This window comes from Anomaloglossus baeobatrachus, chromosome 5 (assembly GCF_048569485.1).
Source record: "Anomaloglossus baeobatrachus isolate aAnoBae1 chromosome 5, aAnoBae1.hap1, whole genome shotgun sequence".
NCBI classification, from domain to species: domain Eukaryota; kingdom Metazoa; phylum Chordata; class Amphibia; order Anura; family Aromobatidae; genus Anomaloglossus; species Anomaloglossus baeobatrachus.
Genome location: NC_134357.1, coordinates 69,473,196 through 69,493,306, shown reverse-complemented (window position 1 = coordinate 69,493,306; position 20,111 = coordinate 69,473,196). Strand labels below are relative to the sequence as shown.

General features: G+C 44.5%; 2 protein-coding genes across 2 annotated transcripts in view; one reads left to right on the top strand and one right to left on the bottom strand.

Moving 5' to 3' along the window:
* LOC142313301 (natural killer cells antigen CD94-like) overlaps positions 1 to 14,038 on the top strand; it is a 58,153-nt gene extending 44,115 nt beyond the window's left edge. Inside the window, exon 6 of the mRNA XM_075352300.1 lies at positions 13,906 to 14,038. Within this exon, the coding sequence (XP_075208415.1) occupies positions 13,906 to 14,038 (133 nt within the window). The remainder of the gene's footprint in view (positions 1 to 13,905) is intronic.
* Positions 14,039 to 16,215: 2,177 nt separating this feature from the next.
* LOC142313300 (uncharacterized) lies at positions 16,216 to 19,738 on the bottom strand. Its single transcript, XM_075352299.1, has 4 exons — positions 19,636 to 19,738; positions 18,021 to 18,643; positions 16,874 to 17,042; positions 16,216 to 16,298 (listed from the first exon to the last, which is right to left on the bottom strand). Exons 1-4 carry the CDS (start codon positions 19,697 to 19,699, stop codon positions 16,291 to 16,293), a joined length of 864 nt encoding a protein of 287 aa, XP_075208414.1. The 5' UTR covers positions 19,700 to 19,738; the 3' UTR covers positions 16,216 to 16,290.
* Between the last annotated feature and the right edge of the window lie 373 nt (positions 19,739 to 20,111).

The following is a 20,111-nucleotide window of genomic DNA, read 5'->3' as shown; positions in this document are numbered from 1 at the left end:
CCCAGGCGCCACTCTTTCTCCAACAAAGGCGTGCACGCGCTACACCAGCATGTCGCGCCAAACATCACCACTTCTTTGAGAAACTGTGTGACAGGGTGCATTTCACCACAGATACTTGGCCCTGTAAGCATGGACAGGGGCGTTACATGTCGCTGACTGGGCAATGGGTTACTATGGGGAGAGATGGAGAAGGGTCTGCTGTACAAGTCTTGCTGTCCCCACGAGTTGTATCAATCCTTTCTCTCTATGTAGAAGTTAATACACTGCTTCTGCCTCCTCAACCTCGTGTGGGTCCTTCACCTCGGCCCAAACCCTGTGTGGTCAGGGCACCCTTCCTTGTAACTGTGCACAAGGAATACCACACACCTACTTACTATGCTGGCAGCAGAGCTCAATGCCATCATGCGGTCAAATGTTTACTTTGAAATGTATGGGAAATGTGAGTCACACCGCTGAGAAGTTGTGGACGGTTAGCTCTGGAGACCAAGTTTCATCAATGGTTCTCTCCACTCAACCAGCAGCCAGGGAAGGCCAGGTGTGACAATAATGCAAACATGGGTGCGGCCCTTCGCCGTAACAATGTGACACACGTGCCTTGTGTGGCTCACGTGTTGAACCTGGTTGTCCAGCAATTTTTAAAGCACTATCCTGGCCTACATGGTCTTCTGCAGAGGGCACGGTGGTACGCCTTCCTTAATCCACACACTCAGATGGGCTGTAAAGGATAGGCTAGAGGTAAGCCACTCACAAAGCAGGACCTCCAGAACCCTGAAACCCTTTAACCTCTATACAGGGATTAGGAATTACACAGGGCCCAAGGTGATCAATACCTGTGTAAGGCTGCAGTTCCAGAGAATAGTAGTCAGGCAGATGGACAAAACATTAATTGAGGAACAGGAACAGAATGGGATGGCCAGGACTTAATCAGAAAACAAGCAGAGGTGAAATGTGGATCGGCCAACAAGGTACATAAACAGCAAGCAGGAAAAGTAGTCAGGTAACAGGCACACAAAATCATAAAACTGAACTGGGGGTAAAAGTAACCAGAGGTTCATAGCTATGTCTGGCAGTGGTCTGCAGACAGGATGGGGATAAAAAAGGGTGTGGTGTCTTCCCATTGGTTGTAGCTGAATGATGGTACTTCATCTGTGAGATACCCACCACCTACATTCAGCCAGAGATTCTGCATCTCTCAAGGTAATGCAGCCCAGTGGGTGAACATAACCTGCGTCCACCTGCGCCGCTGGCATCGACTCCTCTCCCATTATCAGCACTATGCATGAAAGGAACATGTTGTCAATTGGCAACCGGAGTACAAATTGACAGAGCGTACTCCGTTGATGACTTAACCGCAGTGTGCGGCAATGATGCAAACCTGACTGCGGGCCATCGTCAGGGCAATGTGACACACGTGCCTTGTATGGCTCACGTGTTGAATCTAATTCTCCAGCAATTTTTAAAACACCATCCCGGCCTACATGGCCTTGTGCAGCGGGCACGCTCGCTATGTGCTCACTTCCATCGTTCGCACACAGCAGCTCAACAACTTTCGTCGCTACAGAAGTCTTTAGGTCTGGTGGTTAAACGCCTGAAATGCGATGTGCCGACACGCAGGAATTTGAATCTGCACATGTTGCAGGCAGCGTTTGTGGCAGCACCGCAGCGCCCTGCTGAAATACGTTATGACATATAGCCTGGGATAACTTGATCCAGAGGTGGTGCAGATCACACTGCTGGAGTGGTGTCAGATCAAGGACCTATGCACCCTTATAATATAAAAAAGCAAAAAAGAAAATATCATTACTTACAGCAAGATGGAATTGCAGCTGTATATGGCTCAGGCCAAAAGACTACTACCACTCCAGCAGGATACAGCTAAACCCCCACTAGGTGGAGGCAACACAGGTGCAGGTGGAGCCATTCACACGCACTTCCAAATATGGAGGAGGTGATGGCTGGATGGTAACCATCCAGCCATCACCTCCTCCATATTCACCTGTGTTGCCTCCCCCTAGTGGGGGTTTAGCTGTATCCTGCTGGAGTGGTAGTAGTCTTTTGGCCTGAGCCATATACAGCTGCAATTCCATCTTGCTGTAAGTAATGATATTTTCTTTTTTGCTTTTTTATATTATATGTAGTGTAGGGACCTACAAGCATGAGGTTCCCGTGACGAGGGTTGTAGGCTTACGTCTTATGGCCATAACGCTAACAAAAAACCTCAAAAACTTTTTTGTACAGGATACAGCCAGGCCCCTTTTTGTTAGGCCTTGCTATCAGAGTTTCTGTCCCTACGTAGCGCGCAGTGGGGGTACGGCTTGGCAGCCCGCCTGATCTAATAGTATGGGCGTCACCTAATAGGCTGCGGGTTTGTGACTGTGCGTCTGCTAGTGTGAACAGTGCTCTATGCAAGCCACCAGTGTGCAGTTTTACCATCAAGCCATCACCTCCTCCATATTTGGAAGTGCGTGTGAATGGCTCCACCTGCACCTGTGTTGCCTCCACCTAGTGGGGGTTTAGCTGTATCCTGCTGGAGTGGTAGTAGTCTTTTGGCCTGAGCCATATACAGCTGCAATTCCATCTTGCTGTAAGTAATGACCTATGCACCCTTCTACACAGTTTACAAATGTCGACGAAGATGTTTAGCACTGGCGATGCCATTCTCAGCGTGACAATTCTGGTCATCTACATGATGGAGCACACTGTAAGCATTATCCGGAGTCCGGTGTTGGGACAAGAGGAAGGGGAGGAAGTAAAGGAGGAGTCATATGCGGAAGGGATAACAAGATCTACGAGGTCCAGATGGTCAGCGGCACCTAGGCGGCAGTCATGGTGGGGGAGAGGGATTAACAAGGGCGCATAGTATCAGCAAAAAGTGTTGAGGAAGGTGCAGGTGTCGCGGGCGGAGGAGGGGACGCTACGCTCTCCCACTGCTCGGGTCCGGCTGCCTCTGCTGTTGCGGACTGCTGCTGCTCAGTGGCTCGAGCGATGGGCCGGATCCCGGGGACTCGAGCGGCGCTCCTCGCCCGTGAGTGAAAGGGGGGTTGTCCCGGGGCCCAGTGATGAGGTGGGGGATGAGGGATGGCGGGGCCGGTGCAGGGCTTGGTGGGGTGCAGGGACGCGGGGGCAGCGCTGTGCCTCACGGCACTGTGGTACTCACTCAGCCTGAGACGGGGACACAGTTCTCGGTAAAACACACGGCTGGAAAGACGGTTCCCACGGACGGCTGCTGTTGCTTTTCCCCAGTAATTGACGGTGGCGGTCCCTTTTCCTGCACCTATGTCTATGTTGGTAGCGATGGGTTCCCACTGGTAACCCGCTCCCCGGCTTGGATATGGGCCGGAAGAGCCCCTCTTTGCCCGCAGGCGATGGCCCTGAGAAACTGGTGCCTTGGCGGTGGCGGTGTCTCATTCCTACGGTTGGACTGTTGCCTTCAATCGGGACTTAGCTGTTGGGAGACCCAGGAGGTCCCCTTCACTGACGGATTTGGCAAATTCACGGCGACTCCTAGCCTTGCCGGGATCCGAAAGGTCCATGCCAATGGTGCTGGCTTCTCTTCATATACCGTTCCGGTACCGCCGGGCCACCACCCGTCCACGGTCCTTTCGGCAACCTCCGGTCAGCCTCTCCTGCAGACGGTCACCGCCGTCTGCTGACCTTGCTGTCTCAGTCCGGGGCACACACCCGGACCAACTTCAGGCTTTCTCAACTGTCACTTTCTCTTCCACTTTTACTCCTCTCACTTGCTCCTCTACCACTCTCACTCAACTCCAAACTGAACTGACCTGCCTGGTTTTCCCGCCTCCAGGACTGTGAACTCCTCGGTGGGCGGAGCCAACAGCCTGGCCCACCCTCTGGGGTGAACATCAGCCCCTGGAGGAAGGCAACAAGGATTTTTGGGTAGCTTCGGTGTACCTATCCGGGGTGTAGGGTGTGGTGGTGTCATGACCCGTGACCCCTGGCTTGCCCAGGGCGTCACACAATAGCCCATGAAGAAATGGAGGACGAAATGGCAATGGGCATGGAAGACTCAGCAGATGAGTGAGAGCTTGCTCACATTTCGGTTGTGCGAGGTTGGGGGGAGAGGGCAGAGGAAGGAGGCATGATTCTCACCTCTCTGCCACCAACACACCAAGGACTTCGTCCTCCTGGATGCACAAGACACATGAGCGCCTTCTTGCTGCACTACCTACAACATGACCCTCGGATTGTACAAATTCGAAGTAATGCTAACTACTGGGTTGCCACACTGTTAGATCCCTGGTACAAGACAAAATTTGGAGAAATAATTCCTGCCATAGAAAGGGACGCACGTATACAGGAGTATCTGCAGAAGGTGGTACGCAATCTTAGATCTGCTTTTCCACTAAACACCAGTGCTGCACAGAGTGAATCTCAACGCTTTGTCATGGATAGGAGGAAATGGGCTTTTACTTGTCCACATCTGAGGCACCGAGGGCTGGCTGCTGTGCTGAGATGGCATTGAGTACGGTGTCCCTGCAGAGTTGCACTTTTGGTCATATACAAAATGAGTTGAAAAACGACAGATGCTGGTGGAAAGGGGAACAGGTGTGTTGGAAAGGGGAAAAAAGTTTTTGTCCATGGGTTTGGTGGTTAAGCAAAAGTAACATTTGCTGAAGAAACACGATCTGTTATGGTGGCACTGGCAGATTTGGATAAGGTGGTATATACTATGTTACCGCTATATAACGAAAATTAATAAGAAAAGAAAGAGAAAGGTATATATCCCCATCAGCAGTCAGTGTCCACCGTGCTCCCAGATGGAAAAGGAGAGGTTGGCAACTGGAAGATTAGGTGGAGGATACAGAGCTGTGTGGCTATGAAACTAATAGTAGCCTGAACCGAGTTAGACGCCACTCGGATCTGGAGACTGGGAGCCCTGTTAGCGTCACAGGGTCCACACGCCCACCCAGCCCAGGAACTCCCTGTTAACATCACAGGGGCCATTGAGTACGCTGACTGTGTGCATTGGGGCCACACCTGTGGACAGCAGGCGCATCAGCAGCAGCAGGCCTGTTAATGCCACTGGGCTGCACAAGCAGGAATGGTAGGACAGGAGCTGCTCTTAACCGTTCTGCGTTACCAACTGTGGTGGCGGCCTGCATCGACGCCGTATCCCTGCCTACCTCTGGCCTAAAGCCGCAATGGGTTCAACACATGGAGGTGTGCTCTTTCGGAGCATAATAGAAGACTGTGCACCTCCTTGTTGGCTCCAGCCCGTTTTATAACCTGGGTCCGCCCCAAACCAGGGTGGACCACAATGCACCTCCTGGAGACAAAAGCAGAGTGACACGTCATGAGTGGCATAACTAGCGTCCTATTTGCAACCGCAACTTCAATAATGACCTCATGGCTGCCACGACACAAACACCTCACCAGTCATCGTCTGACCATCAATAATGAGGTGACAAGTCATAGGGGCGAGCCTCTGCAAGCCATTTGGGAGTGGCCTGGCCACATCGTCAGGACTCAGGACACCTGATGCCCTGTGGTCTATATGGGCCCCCCACATCAGGGGCAGGGCCAAAGAGTTTATTACCGGACCTAGTCTCTGATGCAGTAAGTGCCTGAGCATGCTCAGTAGCATGAAATACAGTCTCTGAAAAAAGACTATCAGCTTTAGCATGGTGTCTAGGCACAACACAGGACTTAGACCCGGCACGGATTGCAAGTACCTGTGCAAAGAGGCTTTTCGCAATAAGTGTGGGAGCATGCGCTGTAGCCCGAAATGAAGACTTAGCCTCAGGAATGGCACAGTCAGGCTGAGCATACTCACTATGCGAAACACTGTAGTTAGGCTGCGGCTGGGGTAAATCGGCACACGCATGCGCACTAGCTGCCTCTCCACACTTAGACGTGGAGGAGAAATTGCTCTTCGGGTGTGGACTTGGAGATGCTGTCTATGAATAGAAGGAAAAGCTAAAGGTGTGTGTTACAGCAAGGAGCCACCGCGGAAACACTTCGTTCAATTGTGAGGGGAGTCATTTTGGAGTTTGGTGAGGAGTACCGTAACGCCAGTGAGCAGCATCCTGTGCCACAGACCAACATTCTTACGGTGCTGTCTATACTGCTTACCGTGAGAGGAGCGTAAAGTCTGTATTTCTGGCAACTGGACATCACAGTACCCGGGTACGGTAGGCTGTGCCCAGACAATAATGCGGGCACGCAACACTTTGTTTTATTAGCAAAACACATATCTGTTCTGGGTAGGCCGACTATTTATAGACAATAAGACTTGCGGCCTCTGCACTGTCAAATTGTCACGTACAGTTTAAATCATAGAGGGACAGCGACACATGTTTGCATTGACTGTTGCTTTTCAAGATTTCCATGACTGTGTTGCAGAGCTGTGTGGTTTGCATTCACACTGTTATCATCTGCCTTATCTGTGAGGCTTCAGCTAACAAGGGTATTCAGGGGGGGTAATGTGTTTTGACTATGTTTAGGTAGATAACTGGGAAGCTCCTGTGATGTGCCACTGGTAAGTCGTGTTCGCACTCACACACACGCACAAACACACAATTACTGCTACGCAGAGGGATTAGCAGGTAGTAGGCAACAGAATAGATTGTTCAATTATTTATATTGTATGCATGGTTCTTATTGTTTGTTTTGGTAAAGTTGTAAAGTTAAACAATCATTTATCAACCCAACTGACTAGAGTCCTTTTCCTGTTGCCTGGTTTTGCTGCATACTGGGGAGCCCACCCTGTACACGACTTAAAATGAAGCATAAGTCGCAATGTGAATTTCACTGTGCTACAATGCGGCCTAGCATGCCTGTGCAACCACCGCCTGCCCCATCAAGTGCATCTGCGTGCTCTTCATCCTCTGTGACTGTGGGGACAGCAGTCACACATGGTTTTTCACACTGAACTTCCACCCCTTTACACGCAACAGGGAGTGTGATTGGCAGGTCATCACTTGTTTTGGAAGTGTAAACAGATGGTATTGTTGAGCTGTCAGACATTGAGGAAACCATCATTGGATGCAGGCTACATTATATCCACACCTGCACCTTCGTCACAGATTGGCTGGACTACCTGCATTTAATAATTGCATTCCAGAAATGGAAAGGAGCGTAGAATGCACATGTGTTGTACCTTGCTTGGCAGCAAAGGAACACTAACTTAGTATTACAGACAATTTTAGGAAGGCAGAAAAAGAGTCAGCTCTTTGGGCAAATTAAATAGCATGGCAAAAGTGGACAGGTGGGTACAGTGGCCGTGTTCTGTGGGTACCAGGACAGTAAAGGAAGCCTCACTTTCTATCCCTTTGAATGATCAAATGCAGCAAGGAATTTCCTGAGTTTGCTATAAAATTAGCGTAGCAAAATGTGCATGAGGGTGTAATGCAGTGGTGCTGCAAATAGCTTTGCACCAGTGGGACACTAATGGAAGTCCAACAGCCACTTTTAGGATGCCACTAAGTTTACTCAGTGTTTGCTAGTATAATAGCTTAGTAACAATGAGTTTGAGTGTGCAATGCAGGCAGACGTGCTGCAAATATCTTTGCACTAGTGGGACAATACAGAAGTCCAACAGCCATGTTTAGGATGCCACTAAGTTTCCTCAGTGTTTGCTAGTATAATGGCTTAGTAGCAATGAGTTTGAGTGTGCAATGCAGAGGTGCTGCACATAGATTTGCACCAGTGGGGCACTAATGGACTACAACAGCAACTTCTTGTATGCCACTAAATGGCAGCATTTTTTTGCTATCATTATAGCTTATTAAAAACAGAGCAGGAGGGTGTCATGCAGAGGTGCTAGAAATAGCTTGGCACCAGTGGGGCACTAATGGAGTACAACAGCCACTTCTTGTATGCCACTAAATGGCAGCATTTTTTGCTATCATTATAGCTTATTAAAAACAGAGCAGGAGGGTGTCATGCAGAGGTGCTACACATAGATTTGCACCAGTGGGGCACTAATGGAAGTCCAACAGCCACTTTTAGGATGCCACTAAGTTTACTCAGTGTTTGCTAGTATAATAGCTTAGTAACAATGAGTTTGAGTGTGCAATGCAGGCAGACGTGCTGCAAATATCTTTGCACTAGTGGGACAATACAGAAGTCCAACAGCCACGTTTAGGATGCCACTAAGTTTCCTCAGTGTTTGCTAGTATAATGGCTTAGTAACAATGAGTTTGAGTGTGCAATGCAGGCAGACGTGCTGCAAATATTTTTGCACTAGTGGGACAATACATAAGTCCAACAGCCACATTTAGGATGCCACTAAGTTTCCTCAGTGTTTGCTAGTATAATGGTTTAGTAAAAATGAGTTTCAGTGTGCAAAGGGCAGGAGGGTACAGTGGCAGGGTTGTGGGTCTGGGTACAGGAAAGGAAGCCTGCCTTTCTATTCCCTCCTAATGGGGAAATGCAGCGAGGAAATCCCTGACCTTAGCTACACTGACGCTGTCATCTTGTGTAGCTGTTAAAATCTGTTTTCACGGCCCTGACTGTCACCTATGGCTCTGACCCTGCCTGTATTAGCCCTTACAAGGGCTGAAAGAAACTTCTATCCCTATTCTGTATAGCGCTGTGTATAGAGCGTACACAGCAGTATCGGAGACAGGAGCTACGCCAGCGGTGACTGACACCCAGATGCAGAAGAGATAATGGTGTCCGGACGGGCAGATACTCGTTTTTTATAATGCAGGGACATGCGACATGGACATCCTATCACACATGCCGTTGCTTCTCTGGCTAAAAGTCCACTTAGCTGTGTGTGTGTCTGGGATTGGCTGACATGCTGGCCCTCCCCACTACACGCGCGCGCTTAGGGAAGGAAGACAAGGAAAAAAAAAAAAAAATGGCCATTATCCAAACAGCAGTGATCTGAATGCGCTGTTCCTGCACACTATACACTGAAATTTCATAATAGTTTGAGTCACAGAGTGACTTACACTATTACAGCGGAAAGCCAGCTAGTAATTAGCTTGTCTTTTTGCTGCTAGAACCGTTCTCGAACGTATCTAGAACTATCGAGCTTTAGCAAAAAGCTCGAGTTCTAGTTCGATCTAGAACAGCCCCCAAAATCAGTTCTAGTCCTGGTAAAGATATTTTTTTTTTTTATTTATAATTTCAAATTATAATTATTATTTATTTATAAAGTGAAAGTAAATAAACACACACCGCGAAAAAACCTTTCTTTGGAATAAAAGACAAACAAACCACAGTTTAACCATTTTATTAAAACCCTCCAATACCCCTCCAGGTCCGACATAATCCACACGATACTGTCATCTCTGCTACAGAACACGAGTACTTTGCATGAGCTTCACATAGCAATGATATTAATCACATGGTCAGCGAAGACTTCAGCACTCCAGACTTCAAAACTACCAAATGTGCCTATCATTCACATTAGAAGCAATAGCTGAGTGGATAGAGTGCTCACCTAGGGAGCATAAGGTCGCGAGTTGTAGACCCGGTAAATTTATTTATTTGTTTTTTTATTTTAATAAATTATATTTATAATATATTTATAAATATAATTTAATTATGCACTGAGGGGAGGAGCCGGACATCAGCTGTGAGCTCTTTCTCTCTCTCTATCTCCTTTCTCTCTCTCTCCCTCCTTTCTCTCCTTTCTTTCTCTCCTTTCTCTCTCTCTCCTTTCCCTTTCTCCTATCTCTCTCTCCTTTCTTTCTCGCTCTCCTTTCTCTCTCTCCTATCTCTCCTTTCTTTCTCTCCTTTCTTTCTCTCTTTCTCTCTCTCCTTTCTTTCTCTCCTTTCCCTCTCTCTCCTTTCTGTCTCTTCTTTCTCTATTTTCTCTTCTTTCTCCTCTTTCTCTTCTCTCTTCTCTCTTCTTTCTCTCTTTCTCTCTCTCTCTTCCTTCTCTCTTTCTCTTCTTTCTCTCTCTCCTTTCTCTCTCTCCTTTCTTTCTCTCTCTCTCCTTTCTTTCTCTCCTTTCTTTCTCTCCTTTCTTTCTCTCCTTTCTCTCCTTTCTCTCTCTTTCTCTCTCTTTCTCTCTCTCTTTCTCTCTCTCTCTCTTTCTCTCTCTCTTTCTCTCTCTTTCTCTCTCTCCTTTCTCTCTCTCCTTTCTCTCGCTCCTTTCTCTCTCTCCTTTCTCTCTCTCCTTTCTCTCTCTTCTTTCTCTTCTTTCTCCTCTTTTTCTTCTCTCTCTTCTTTCTCTCTCTCTTTCTTCTCTCTTTCTCTTCTCTATCCTCTTTTGCTTCTTCTTTCTCTTTCTTCTCTCTATTTTGTTTCTCTCTCTCTCTTTCTCAGACCTGGCGATGATCAGCTGATGCGGTCACCTGACAGGATCAGCTGACACTATAAGCTTTTTACCGCCCGGCCGGCTAAACTATCAGCTGATGCTGTCGGACAGGAGTCTGCACTGAAGTGTGTAGTTTGTTTGGTTCTTTTTTGCACTGATGCATCAGCTGATTGTATAAAAGCCGTTTATACAATCAGCTGCTGTGCCATGTGATTCAGGCCCTTGAACCTGACACATCATCTGATTGCTTTGCCTTCTAGCAAACCGATCAGATGATATTGGATCCGGATTGGACGGCGCGGGACCCTTGACCCAGGATTACTGCGGAGGGGGGTTCTTTATTTCAATAAAGATGGAGTCACTAATTGTGTTGTGCTTTATTTATAATAAAAATATTTTTCTGTATGTTGTGGTTCTTTTTATCGGTACTAGAAATTCATGGTGGCCATGTTTAATATTGGCGTGCCACCATGAATTTCGGGCTTAGGGCCAGTTGATAATATACAGCTAGCCCTAACCCCATTATTACCCAGCAAGCTACCGTCACCAGGGCTGTTGGAAGAGTTGGATACAGCGCCAGATGATGGCGCTTCTATGAATGTGCCATTTTGTGGGGCGGCCGTGGATTGCAATTCGCAGCAGAGGCGCCCAGAAACCTCGGGCTAACCTGTGCTGCGGATTCCAATCCCCAGCTGCCTTATTGTACCTGGCTGGACACAAAAATATGGCGAAGCCCACGTCATTTGTTTTTTAATTATTTCATGAAATAATTAAAAAAAGGGCTTCCCTATATTTTGTGTTCCCAGCCGGGTACAAATAGGCAGCTGAGAGTTGGGGCAGCCTGTAGCTGCCTGCTGTACCTGGCTAGCATAAAAAAATATGGCAAAGCCCACGTCATTTGTTTTTGGATTATTTCATGAAATTCATGAAATATTTAATAAAAAAAGGGCTTCCCTATATTTTTGGTTTCCAGCCGGGTACAAATAGGCAGCTGGGGGTTGGGGGCAACCCGTAGCTGCCTGCTGCACCTGGCTAGCATACAAAAATATGGCGAAGCCCAAATTATTTTTTTGGGGGGAAAAAGTCCTGCATACAGGCCTGGATGGAGTATGCTGAGCCTTGTAGTTCTGCAGCTGCTGTCTGTCTGTATGGAGGAGAGCAGACAGCAGCTGCAGAACGGCAAGGGTCAGCATGCTCATTTCACTAGTGTATGCAGGAGAGCAGACAGCAGCTGCAGAATTACAAGGCTCAGCATACTCCATCCAGGACTGTATGCAGGAGTTTTTTGAACACCAAAAAATGACGTGGGCTTTGACATATTTTTTTATGCTAGCCAGGTACAGCAGGCACCTATGGGCTGCCCCCAACCCCCAGCTGCCTATTTGTACCCAACTGGGAACTAAAAATATAGGGAAGCCCGTTTTTTTTAATTATTTCACTTATTTCATGCAATAATTAAAAAACAAATGACGCGGGCTTCATCCCATTTTTGTGTCCAGCCGGGTACAACTAGGCAGCTGGGGATTGGAATCCGCAGCACAGGTTAACCCGAGGTTTCTGGGCGCCTCTGCTGCAAATTGCAATCCGCAGCCGCCCAGAAAATGGTGCATTCATAGAAGCGCCATCATCTGGCGCTGTATCCAACTCTTCCAACAGCCCTGGTGACGGTGGCTTGCTGGGTAATAAGGGTTAATACTGGCTTTGTTTTACTAGCTAGTGTTAAGCCAGAGATTCTTAATGTCAGGCAAGTTTGACCCAGCCATTAAGAATCTCCAATAAAGGGTTAAAAAAGACACCACACAGAGAAAAAATACTTTAATAGAAATAAATACACAGACACATTAGAGACTCCATGTTTATTACTCCCTCCCATCCCTCCACGATGCAGCTCTTCTGTCTTCTTTCTCCTTCAACACATGCAGCTCTGCTCCATCAGCAGCGCTGCATAGGAAGAAGGCGGTGCTATTCCCCGTGCAGTGTTCTCAATCCGTGAGTGAGAAGGAGCTGTGGCTTGTGAGCGGTGACGTCACCACTGACAGGCGCATTGCTATAGCAATGGTGATCTCCATTATCGACCGGCTGTGGCAGCCGGTTTATAACGGAAGAAAACCAGGAACCCGACCGCGTGCCAGAGCATGTCCCCGGTACATGGTGATACACAAACGATCACCGCGTACTGTAGAGATGCACTCGCAGGTCCTACATGAAGCGTCATAGTCATGTGACCAGTCTGCAGCTAATGAGATAACAGACACGTGACTGGTCACATGGCTATTTTGACGTCACGGTAGGTCCTGAATCACTGCTGGCAGTGCTGGTTACCGGGAGGATTCAGTGATCATCGGATGGAATAGCGGCAGGAGACAGAGGGCAGGACACGTTGTGGGGACCAGTAAGTGTTATGGCAATGTTTATTAACTGTATGTGTACATTTATAATGTGTTTTTATGTGTTAGTGATTGCCTCCCATTGTTTCCTATGGGTTCGAGTGGTTCGCCGAACCGAACTCGAACGAGAGCTCCGTTCGGCGAACCAAGCTCGAGCCGAACCGTGACCAGTTCGCTCATCTCTGATGAAGACTATCGTGCAAAATGCTAGTCTGGATGAATTAGCTCCTAGATGTCTACACATTTCTGGTAGTAATTTCAATTTTATTTATGGCAAAATGAATTGATAAACAGTTAGTATCAGTAGCACATAGGCATCGTGTCTTTTTGAAGGGAAAAAGGTGATTCAGCCCAGCTGTGGCAAGGTCCGGCATGCAAGGATAACACTCTGGTAGTGCAGGGATCCAATAGAAGAAAAAAAATAATCCAGCTTCCGGAATAATATAAAATCTTGTGCAAGCTTTATTATAAAGGACGTAAAAAATACTTGTCATTACAAGGGACAAAATAGGGAGCCCAGGTGCGGCTACGCATTTCGAACGCTACCTGCATTCTTTGTCAAGCCCGATCTTGTCTTTTTGCAATCAGCCATGATGCATTTTACCATCCTCCCATAAAGTTTTAAAGCACCACTCCAGAGTTTTCTTTATTGCATTGCTGGAGTGCTACTTTTAATGTCAGTCCCCTGCTCCTTGTCTGATACTCACATGCCACCATCTTCATCTTTTTCCAGCTGAGCTCTGATTGGTCTTCTGTGATTTATGTCCTGCCGGCAGCTCCAGTGTTTGCTGGAACAAGCAACAGGTCACAAATCAGTATAACTCTATGAGAGCCTCATTTTTTCCATGCTCGGGATATATTGCGGGCTTGTGATTTAACTTCTGACTTCCAGCCATTCAGAACTTATGGGCACAAGATTGTGCCATGAGAGTGGAGTGTCACCGAAAAACGATGAGGTCACCAGATGTTAAGTACATCACAGTTTACTCACATTTACAGTGCCATTACAGTGCTGAACCCTATTTGAGTTTGAGAGACGAAGAGTGGTGCCTCATTCAGACTTTAAAACAGTAATATTAGGGGCTACCAATGGGTAACTTTGGGAGCTGAAGCTTAAAATTGATTTCCATTTGTGCCGTATACCAATGCCTAATAGTCTTTTGGAGGGGATTAATAACTATTACAAAAAATAAATAAAAACATTTAAAAAAATAAATATATATATTTAAAAAATTCAGTTTTCCTAATAAAATATAGTTTCATTTCCATTTTTTTTTGCAGGACATACCCTTTTCAGTGCAAAGAAACAAGATGTGCCTATTTTGACTACTCTGTGCGTATGCAAATACCATGCAGTACTAAGCTAAAATTGATATGCCAAAGGATGCCTGTAAATCTTCCTTCTTTTAATTAGTTAAGCAAGATAAATGTGAGTAGTCTTAAAGAGGACCATCCACCAGGATTTTCCTATATAAACTAAAGCCAGTGCTATACTGGCGCTATCAGGCTGATTCTATACATACCTTTAATTGTGAGATCGGATGTATACTGTCTGAAATACAGGCAAGTAAAGTTTGTGATATGCACTGTTATTTAGTGATAGGTGCAACAGAAGAGCTAATAGGTGGGTTGGGTTTTGTTAGTTATTGTTGCTCCTTTCTGCCTGCCTGTCCTTCCACCCCATCTCTGTTATTTATGGTAATCACAATATATCACAAATTTACTAAATCGCTTCAATAAGATGGCGTCAGTGTTGGCGCCGGCACATCGCGGTTATCTCTGGCCCATGTTTGTGAAGACATTGTGACATCGTCTTATTGTTTTGTGGTCTTTGCAATGGCAGCGCATGTGCTCCCATGGTCTTGCATCCTCTGCGCTTATCTACCCCCCCTCTGCTGAAGAAGCCGCCAACGCAATACGCGCGCGCAGGACAGGTCTGGATATTTCCATAGTGCCAAGTTGCAAGAACATTGGCAATCTATCCTCATGGGTAAGCTATATACTTATGCCGTCGTCACATGGTACAATATATCGGGCGATATGTCGTCGAGGTAACGTCGTTAGTGACGCACATCCGGCATCGTCAGACATTTCGTACCGTGTGACACCTTGGAACGACTGTGAACGAGCAAAAATACTCACCTTATCGTTGCTCATTGACACGTCGTTCATTTTCAAAAAGTCCGTCCTTCTTCTGTGCTCCGGTTGTTCATTGTTCCCGTAGCAGCACATGTCGCTCCGTGTAACACCACGGGAATGATGAACACAGCTTACCTGCATCCCGCCGACAATGCGGAAGGAAGGAGGTGGGTGGGATGTTACATCCCGCTCATCTCCGCCCTTCCACTTTTATTGGCCGCCGCAGTGTGACGTCGCTGTGACGCCGAACGTCTCTCCTTCTTCAGGAAGAGGATGTTTGCCGCCCACAGCGAGGTCGTCCTGGAGGTAAGTGCGTGTGACAGGGGGTTACCAACTTTGTGCGCCACAAGCAACTAATTTCCCATGACGCACAAACAACGGGGGTGGGTACGATCGCTCGTGTGATCGCACGATAGATCGTCTCTTGTGACGCCGTCATTAGGGTATCTGACCCTGTGTTACTGAATGCATACACCCAAATGAGTTTTATTAATAGAATATTATCATGTGCACTCTCTTCCTCCAGCTTTGTCTGGATATAACTACATGAGACTATGCACATTGAATTATTAATTTTTACACCTTAGACACCTCGATTTACTGACCATCTTCATACTCTGCCACTGGACACATGGTTACCCTCCCCTTTTTTAGGAGTCCCCTAATAATCACTCTTTAACATGATGACTTTTTAAAATGTGATATGTATGTATTTTTCTGTATCTAATAAATAATTTACATGTTTGAATATAGCACTCCTTGTGTGTGTATTCCTTTCACACATATTTAAAGTAATCCTCTGCTCTTGTTGTGACCACAGGAGCACATGCGCCGCCCCCGCACAGGCCATAAAACAATACCATGATGTCACACTGTCTTCACAAAGATGGCGCTGGAGATAACCGCTATGTGCAGAAACCAACTCTGATGCCATTTTAGTGAAGAGATTGAGTAAATCTGTGATATAATTTAATTAGCATAACTAACAGAGACAGGGGAAGGAAGGACAGGCAAGCAGAAAAGGGCGAGAATAACTACCAAAACCCGACTCATCTATTAGATATTCTGTAGCTGCTATCAATCAAGTAACAGTGCATTGCAAAAACTTTACTTGCCTGTATTTCAGAAAGTATACATCCGATCTCACAACTAAAGGTATGTATAGAATCAGCATGATAGCGCCAGTATAGCACTGGCTTTAGTTTATATAGGAAAATCCTGGTGGTTGGTCCTCATTAACAGTTTACCATTCTAAATGGATTGTATAGGTTAGAAAAACATGACTTCTTTTTTTCAAAACTGTATCACAAATGTCCAGAATTTATTTTTTTTTTCTTTCCAGCTCGGCTTCTTTTATTTATTTCTGTATTACAAAATTCTCCAACCTCATACAAATTTTGTTTAAATGATAAAACTTTATGGAAATGTTATTTTATTATTTTTTTTTATTTATTTGCAATGCTAACATTTGTATTACATTTAAGGAGACATTTTTTATAATCTTAATAAATGCTGAAGTCGCTCTTCTCAGCCTCCTGCAAAACATAAAGAGTACAATTGTTATAAAAGTTTGAATATCTACAATGTTACTAAAATCACTGACAAACAAGTTAGGAAATTGCTCTGATTTTGAAACAACAGTCATCCTGCGCTAATATGTATAATTCTCTTTTATACAAAGTCCCAACTGTAAATTTAACATAATTGAATACTTTAGGATCTCTAGAATTTTTGACCTTTCGGATCACCCAGATTCTTTTTTTCAGTACTGCATGCAGATATCTAAAACAAAGCATTTTTTTACATCTTTAGTAAATCATTTTTAAATGATTTTGTATTTTTTTTAACTATAATTGTGTATTTTTGTTTCAACCTTTGGTGGTGAATTTGCAAAAAAAAAAAACCTGCCATCTAGAAACCTGTGTTTAGAAAGGAGCCATAAACTACAAATTTTTCAATCAGTAATTATGGGGGAACAGCGTTTGCACAATCACTTTGATACCAAGCCAAAGTATAGCAAATTTCTTAAACCCTTGATGAGCTATTAAAAATGCAAGAAAAATAGATTTCAACTATGGCAACTCACTGTTTAAGAATAATGATAACTTACTTTGACCTTTGTTTCCTCCCTGATGGTCTCCACCATTGTTAGTTGGGTGCGTTGGTCGGCTTCCATCACTTTCATGTGTGTGAGCTGAGTGTGTGTGATCTCCATGTGGAGCTCCTGTGGGATGATTCTCAGCACCTTTCAGATGTCGTTTGACTCTATGTTTTGTAGTCTGAAATAGATGTTAAAAGAAATAAATACAAACATCAATTATTAAAAACAACATCTGAGACACTCTAAGCATTACCCAGGTGGACACACACACCCGGGGGCCAGGATCAGTATAAACACAAATAAAGCTGTGAAAGGCCATAAAAATCACTAAAAAACTTTTTTAGAAAAATTTTATAAATTTTATTAAATATTAATCAAGACAAACATATACAGACTATACAATAAAAAGAGCATGGTGCAGGTGTCATGATATTAGCTAAGGTGCGAGAGTATTAAAGTGCATGAGGAGAGTGAATTAGCTTCATCAGACCATATGTATAGACATTGTTAATCAAGTAGGGATAACAGGATTCCCATAGATATAAAGCACAATTATAAAGTCATCAAATACACTCAACCATATAGACCAAGTGGACTACTGGCACAAACAACCCCTATGCACGTTTCATGTGGGCTTCCTCAGGCTTAATGTTTAATACAATTTATACTATTTATAAAATGTATACTATTTTTCTAAAAAAAGGTTTTGGTGATGCTTATGATTCCACTTATCTATAGGTCTAATTCATTAATTATGTACAGAACATTTCCTTAGCTATTGAAAAGCTAAAGGCCGCTTTACACGCAGCGACATCGCTAACGATGTCGCTCGTGAAAGCACCCGCCCCCGTCGTTTGTGTGCCATGGGCAAATCACTGCCCGTGGCGCACAGTATCACTAGGACGCGTAACACCCTTTAGGGACAACCAATTTATCTGTTCTATATGACCTTTGATCCCCCATTACAAGACTTGTGAATATGAAATTTGTTTTGCTATGCAGAAATTACAACAGTACACATTCACATGAATGACAATATCCTTGTAAGAGGTAATGAACACCCAATTGGTTATCTCTCATTTTTTCATACAAAAAGGGAAACTAACAAAGTGAATACCTATCATAAAAATTATTGCTCAATTATTACTCAACTTACCTGTATAGGTTTGGCTTTTGTTACGGGCTTAGTTGGTGGCTTAGTTGGTGGCTTAGTTGGTGGCTTAGTTGGTGGCTTAGTTGGTGGCTTAGCTGGTGGCTTAGCTGGTGGCTTGCCAGGGGGTTGTGGACTTTTTGTAGGTTTTAGGCCACTGGCTGGTGGAGGTTTGGATGTTTTGGGTGCTGCTGAATGAAATGCATCTGGAACTTGACTGTGATGACTTGGATGGTCATCGCCATCTAAATCTTCTGAATGAGGTGGTCTGGAAGAGTTATGTCCTGTCATATTGTGATTTTCAAATGAATGTTCAGTTGAATCATCAGAATCTTCTGGATGAGATGGTCTGGAAGAGTTATGTCCTGTTATATTGTGAGTTTCAAATGAATGTTCACTAGAATCGTCAGAATCTTCTGGATGAGGTGGTCTGGAAGCGTTATGTCCTGTTATATTATGATTTTCAAATAAATGTTCATTTGAATCTTCTGTATCTTCTGGATGAGGTTCACTGGAAGAGTTATGATGTGGGGGTAGTCCCGTTACATTAGGATGGTTAAACGGATGGGCAATGCCAGTGGGCGGTGGATGTGAAGGTTTAGGACCAAGTGGACCTCCAGGGTGTATATCTGTTATAAAAACATTATGTAAATATCTCACATATCTTCAACATATGACACGTAATTTCTAAATGCTACAAATAACTATAATAGGTGAAAAATCAGAACAATAATGTGGAAAAGAAATTTACATTTTACGTTTACTGTATATTTATATATACAAAGATCCAACTGCATAATAATTTTTTTTCCAATTAACCTCCGCAGAAAATAATGAAAGTTAAATGCAAGTAATTGTATATCTTGCGAACGTTTTGGCACCACATGGAATTGCAACTGTTCTGTAGTATTAGATGGTGGATGACAAAACATGGGATTTTTAAAAAAATATTGTTTTGCTAGTATGGGCTTTTTGGGTCCCTGCACATTGAATTTGATTCGTTCACTGGTAGAAAATCAGATAAGAGGAGCTTAAAAAAGAAAAAAGATAAAAGAGTAAAAAAATCCTCTACCACTGAACCAAAAAAATGAGCTAACTGATATACTCTCAGTGCTATACAGCGTCTGTAGAAGGTGACTGGTGTACAATTTTTAATAGAAACCAATTAGAAGGCTGAAAACCCCCTCTAACCTCTGAATAAGAAATACTATTATAATATAACACCTTTCAATAAATTACCGTAGATAGCAATTCAATACAACACTGTTAATAACCCTTTCTCTAAACATTTATTTCAGTGACCGTAACATCAGCTTTGCATCTCATCAATATGGCTGTTATACTTCTCAGTTTTGCTCAGATCTTATAGAGAAATATTGGGCTTCAAGTATACCTTATAAAGCTATTTTAGATTAAAATATCTCTATTACTACGGAACGGCACTCAGCAAAAGCTGTACAGAAGCACATAGAGGCAGTATGTTTTCATCATAGGGAGCCATGGGGTATCCATACACTTCCTTATAGGAACTATAGACATGACATGGTCCTCATGATTTCAATTTAATGACAAAAAGAAAAGAACATCTATTCATACACTCTACATGTCAAAATATTCTCACCTGGCTTTTTAGTAGGACCAGCGAGTGCATGAACCAGCAGGGCTAAGACGATGAGGTATTTCATGGCTGCAGAAAGCTTCTAAGTTCTCCGAGGAGAGAAGAACCAGGGTTGCTTGGGATGAGAACAGAGTCTCACTCTGTATTTAAAGTCCTTCTTCAGATCCTCCCCTTGTAGATGAGGTTTCTGATTTGTAGACAGTTGTGAGCAGGTAGGAGAGGAGAACATGAGTCTTAAAAATCATTTTTTTTAAAGAACAATTGCACTCACGAGACGGATGACGAGAGTGTATATATGATATTGTCCGGGAATGTACGCAAAGACATTACTATATTTAGATTTTCCTACACGTTTCTATACAGCAAGGTATTGAATTATAAATTCATGGAAACCAAGATCATGTAGTGCTTTTATTTTTTAGTAATCTATATCCACACTCCACATGTGATCATCATGTAACACTGGTTTACTATATCAT